Source organism: Cicer arietinum, chromosome 5, assembly GCF_000331145.2.
Source record: "Cicer arietinum cultivar CDC Frontier isolate Library 1 chromosome 5, Cicar.CDCFrontier_v2.0, whole genome shotgun sequence".
Taxonomy (NCBI): domain Eukaryota; kingdom Viridiplantae; phylum Streptophyta; class Magnoliopsida; order Fabales; family Fabaceae; genus Cicer; species Cicer arietinum.
In genome coordinates, this window is record NC_021164.2 from 65,993,260 (window position 1) to 65,999,711 (window position 6,452).

General features: G+C 29.5%; 1 protein-coding gene across 1 annotated transcript; it reads left to right on the forward strand.

The window, feature by feature from the left end:
• Positions 1-1,975: 1,975 nt before the first annotated feature.
• LOC101507515 (protein terminal ear1 homolog) lies at positions 1,976-4,955 on the forward strand. The gene is made up of 5 exons (XM_004502322.4): positions 1,976-2,681; positions 3,063-3,618; positions 3,823-3,942; positions 4,218-4,359; positions 4,432-4,955. Exons 1-5 carry the CDS (start codon positions 2,129-2,131, stop codon positions 4,648-4,650), a joined length of 1,590 nt encoding a protein of 529 aa, XP_004502379.1. The 5' UTR covers positions 1,976-2,128; the 3' UTR covers positions 4,651-4,955.
• Positions 4,956-6,452: the final 1,497 nt, after the last annotated feature.

Below are 6,452 nucleotides of genomic sequence, written 5' to 3' on the forward strand. Positions count from 1 at the left end.
TAAATATATATATATATATATATATATATATATATATATATATATATATATATATATATATATACATTTGCTGAAACATGTAAAAATATCTTCATAGTCCTTAAAATATTAATTATAAAATATAGATATTACATAAAATTAAAATTAATGATTATTTTGATAATATCTAATTTAACATTCAATTAAAAAGATTTAACATTGACTAAATTTAAGGAAAGTAAAATTTTGATTTAGTAGTTATTCAATAAAACACCGATTTGATAAATATTTCAATTATTTGCCATAATAAGAGGATTGTACGTGATTTCATGAATAAAATAGAATAAAATTAATAAAACAAAAATAGATTATTTGCATATTTAACTTGTATTTATTTGTATATACGTTTCTCTTCTCTAACCATAATTCCCCAATATTAATAAATAATAACAGAAAGTTGACAAAATAAGTGACGAAAATCATATATTAATCAAGATTTTCTTTTTTAAGTTAATTTATACGTGTATTGTGAGTTTGTATTTTTTTTCACACATGCATTCGATCGTATATATACCATCATCGTGTACTTATTTTTGGAAATATTTTAAGAATTAATATAATAACATAAATTATAGTTTTTAAAAAAATTAGCATAAATTATAGTGTCATTTCATTAGATACACTAGTGAAAATATTTTACAATATTGTTGCATAATAATTACCCTTTTTATTTTTAAATAAAATCAAATATTTTATTTTATGTATTTTTTTCTAAATTAGGAAATTTAATATACATCTCAAATCATCGGTTAATATTCGTTAAAATAGTTAAAATTCTCAACGACTAATAACAATATTTTATAATATTATTCTATAAAATAGTTATATTTGTTTTCAAATCAACATTCATTTATTTATTATTTATTTTTCTTCCAAATTAAAAAATTCAACGTGCATCTCAAGTCATTATATTTTAATTATTATTCGGGAAAGTAGTCAGACTCTAATTACTAATAAAAGTAGTTTGTTTTGCTTTACAAAAATAGAATAATTTATTATTTTGTTCACATTTATTTATTTTCTATGTATTATTTTTTATTAATTTATTCAAGAGTAATTTAATAACATATTATTAATCAAGAATTTTACTTGAGAGTAATTTAATTATTATTTTTTATTTTATGTACAATTAAACAAAAGTATTGATTTTTATTTACCCTGAGGTGACTAAGGAAATTATGTTCACCTCTCCAAATGCTATCTCATGTTAAAAAATGCAAAAGATTATATTCTTCTTGAAAAGAGGCGCTATTAATGGGTTGATAAATACTCTCTACATCTCATATTAAATCACATCTGAAAAATAATTTAATTTCAATTGAAAATTAATTTAATTTATAATTAATTAATATGATGTATATTGTTTTTAATTCAATATACTTATTTTATATTTATAATTATGATAAATACACTAATTCTTAATACTCTTATTACCTCATAGTAACGGCAATATTCATTAAAATAAATTGTCCCAAAAATATTATTATTTTTAGTTTATAATATAATTTTAATTATTTTTTCTAATTATATAATTTAATTAATATTATGTATATTATTCTAAAATAATTATTTGTAACTTTACATTTATTACAATAAAAATACATCAATGAAAATAATTATTGTTGTATTTATAATTATGACAAATACACTAATTTTTTGATCTTTTATATAAAAAAATTTGTGATCTCCAATTGAAACTAAAACATCCTATAAATCTTTTAGTGTACGTGATTTTTATGTTATATACGTTATATACGATAAAAGAAGATTTAATTGATTTATAAGTATTGTTGAATTGATGTAAAATAATGTAGTATAATAGTAATTTTGAAGAAGATAATTTTATAAAAAAAAAGAGGGGTAGTGTAGTAAAATAGGAGGGGAGGCATATTTGTTGGGGAATGGAAAGTACATATATTTAGGAAATATGGGTGATATAGGAAAATTAGAATGAGGAAAACAGCCTTCTCCTCTGTCCGTGTGCTGTTTTTCTTTTTCTTTCTTTTCTTTTGTTGACGCTCGCTCACCCTTAAACAAAACCCACACACCACTCTCTGTTACTTCACTCTCTTCCAACGCAGATACCGCTATGGGAGATACCGCTATCATTCTCCGCTTCCAAGGTACCTTAGACCCTACTGCTCAAGAGTTCACTCCAAACCACATTCCCTTATCCTTCTCTCTTGCTCTTCCCTATCCCTATCCCTATCCCTACCCTCACTACGCCGCCACTCCTCCTCCCCATCTCTCCCCCTCACCCACCCGCTCCCTTCTCCTTACTCCCGTCCCTCCCACCGCCTCTCACTCTGACCTCCGAAAAGATCTTCAATCTTTCGGAGACGTCAGAGCACTTCATACTGAGTCCCTCCCTTACGGAATCGTAACAGTTCATTACTGCGACCTTCGACACGCTCAAACGGCTTTTACCGCTATCCGTACTCACCATGTTCACTCTGTTTCGTTTTATAATCCCCTTTGCCCCCAATTTAATACTTCCCCCCCGCCTCCTGGTATTGTCGCCGGTTCTCCCCTTTGGGCTAACTACATCCTCCCTGACGCTCAGAATCAAGGAACCCTCGTCGTTTTCAACTTGGACGCCGACGTTTCCTCTCACCATCTTCGACAAGTTTTCGAGCCTTTTGGTATTCACTTATTTATTTTATTTTAATTTCAATTATTATTTTTTTATTTATTTTTTTTTTAAGAAAATTAATTTGTTTATCTCTGCATTCTTGTTTGCCTTTTTGTTTCTCAAGTGAGATCTGAAAGTAGTGTGTTTTTAATAGAAAAAATAAAAAAAGTTTATTTTATGGACCTGTCTCTATCATATTCTTTTTGGAGAAATTATACTTTTGAGACAAATCTTGACCTCAAACAATGTGTGTTTTATACTGTTTTTAAATTATATATATTTTTTCTCTCACCTTGAATCCGACGTCAACTCTCGTTGATATACGGTGGTGTCGATTTTGGTAAATAACGTGTTTTTGTCTTTCTATTTAATTTAATTTAATTAATTGTAGGACCCATAAAGGAAGTGAGGGACACCCTAGGGAACAAAAAGAATGAAAGATTTGTGGAATTTTTTGACATAAGAGATGCTGCGAAAGCTTTGAAACAAATGAATGGCAAAGAAATTAATGGGAAATCTGTTTCTATTGAGTTTAGTAAAGTTGGTTTTGGAAGAAAGTTTTATCATTCAGCTTATCCCTCTCATGCATCCAATAAACCTCTTCACTTCAACATTAATCCACCTCTCTTACCACCAACACCACCACACTTTACTCATCGTTTTGATCCTCGTTACCATTCACCTCAACCGCCACAATTTTCTCCCAATAATTTCACATGTAACCGGGGAAGTACCAATAATAGGCTTGAAGAGCAGAATTCTCCTAGGAGGAATTTTGTTAGAAGCAACTCAATGGACACTATGAGTAACAGGACATGGAATTGGAGGGGAAAGCAAGGAAAGAAACATGAAACTCGGTTTGTGATCAAAGAAGATGCCATTGTTGAATCCAGTTTCAGAGACTCCCGAACAACTGTCATGATAAAAAACATACCCAACAAATACAGGTTGGTCTTTTTTTATTTTTAATATTTAGTTAATAAAAAGTAAAAATCTCTGCAGCGTAATTTGATTTTGTTTGAGTTAAGTTGCTATCATACCCTCTAATGTTGGACTCTTTTTCCAAAAGATTAGAAAGAGACAGAAGTAGGTGCTATATATTGAGTAATAAAATAAGAAATTATAGTAATGTTTTGTTTGAGTGGGTGTAGTCAGAAGTTACTGTTGAACATGTTGGACAACCACTGCATACACTGCAACGAGCAGATAGGAGACGGCGATGACCAGCCTCTATCCTCCTACGACTTCGTCTACCTTCCTATTGATTTCAAGTAAGTATTTTACATCTTCCACATTCCTCCATTATGTGTACCCAAATCTACTTTATATTATTAAATAAATACAAATTACAAACATATTTAAATCCATTCTTTATGTATACATTTGATAAATAAATTAACCAAGAAGACATTTAAAGATTATATAAACAATCAAAATACACTATAAAATCATGTTTAATTAGTATGAGAGATTGAAGGGATTTATTTATATTTTGAGTGAATATTATTAGTATGTTGTGGTAGTAATGGGAAATTGGTGTTGATAGGAACAAATGCAACGTGGGATACGGGTTTGTGAATATGACATCTCCGGAGGCAACGCTGAGACTCTACAAGGCCTTCCATCACCAACATTGGGAGGTGTTTAACTCGAGAAAAATATGCCAAATCACCTACGCCAGAGTTCAGGTATGTACATTATTAATTAATATTATAATATATATAATAATGATGATTAATAAAAGTAATTTTTGAAAAAAGGGATTGGAAGCTTTGAAAGAACATTTTAAGAACTCAAAGTTCCCGTGCGAGATGAAGCATTACCTACCAGTGGTGTTTTCACCAGCTCGAGATGGGAGAAAAATGACGGAGCCAATTCCAGTAGTGGGGATGGTGAACTCTCCTGTAGATGAAGAGATGAAAAGTGAGGGCGTGGGAGATAATGACGAAAATAGTAAAGCAGCAGAAGAAGCTAAGTGAAGGGTTTGTGTGAGTCACAACCTCTTGCAGCACGCACATCATGAGCAACGAGCCACATCTGTGTTCTATCTTCAATTCACTCATCTATCAACCTTTTGCTGCTCGTTGCTCATTTCTTTACAACTATTTTCTTTTTTATTTTCTTTGCTCTATAGTTAAATTATAGCCTTTTAGCTTCTCGCACTTCAAATGTAGTAGAGACTAGTACTAGTACTAGTACCAGTAGTATGTTCTTCGCCTACATGTTCAAATTTCAATCTATTATTTATTTTTTTATTTATTCAAACGCTCGATTATTTACGGACTCTTTTTAGTGAACCTATTATAGAACTCTTTTTTTCTCATGTTAGATGATATGTAATCACAAATACTTGTTTATTCACTGACAAAATGAGAAGATCTAAATTCGCTATTATATATTCATCTTGTTTACCAGATATAATAAATAATATTCAATATTTTTCTAAAAGAGTCTAATAATTAAATTTTTACACAACTGCCGAGAAAAAAAAGATGTTTGAAATTCAAATTTACAGCTAACGTAAATGCAATCTTAACCTATTGTTTGATTATATTCTATTAGCCGTTTTTCCTTCAAATTTTACGTACCTTTAATTTATTTTATTCTTCTTTATCGATCGAAAACTAATTTCATTAAATAATTGTATATTTTTTTAATAAAAAAACAGACAAGCAAACATATTAGACTATCAATGTTGAACTAGTAATTTAGTATTTTAAATAAAAAAACTGTAAGAATATTTGTGGGAAGGAAATCTAGTGTTTTTTTGTAGAGAGGGTGGGAAGACGATAGGAGTGCCATAGTGTGTATGGTCACCAAAACATGTTTTCAATTGAACACGTTGGGACCTTTTAAACTTTGTGACAACGGACAATTTGGGCAACGGGATTAGGGGTGGGAATCGGTCAGGTCAGACCAGCCTTTGAAAGGTCTGAATCTGGTATACGATTAATTTTTTAGGCCTAAGCATGGCTTACACCTATCATAGGTTTTTTTCCCGGCTTGACCTGACCTTTTTAAAAGTCTGACCTAACCTGAAAGCCTATTTACAAGCCTTATTCATATTAAAACATTTAAATGTTCTAGTCATACCACATGCTCTCCACATACCAATATACATATCTATATATATTAAACAAAAAATAATTTTTCTAACAAAATAGTTTTTAAAAAATCTGAAACAAACACCCTTTAAACCTTAAAACATAATTCTTGGTTTCAAATAATATATTTTTTTTTCTTCTGAAACAAACGCACCTATTATTATCTCTCAAACAAATATGGTAGGAATAGTGAGTTATTGACTAATTGAATGGCTACCGAATATGGAACGACTGCCAAATATGGAATGACTACCGAATATAGAATGACTATTGATTGTCTAATTGATAGAATTTGAAATAGGAATTAATATTATTAATATAATAAAAAAAATAACATTAATAAATAATTAAATATATATAGGTCGGTTTGTGAGGCTTAATAGACTTTTTTATAAGTCTGAGTCTGACCTATTTAAATAAATATGCTTTAAAAATAGTCTGAACCTAACCTTTTTATTAAATAGGTCAAGACAGACCAGACTATAATTAGGTCAAGCCATAAGGCCCTGACGGACGTCCTAACCTATTCTCATCCCTAAACGGGATGGATAAAAGACGAATTTTACCCCCACTCTACATCTAACAAGTTAGGAAAAATCAACATTCCTTGCTTTTTTTTTTTTTTTTTTTTTTTTTTTTTTTTTATTTTAAAAAATATAATTTTTATCTTTATTTAT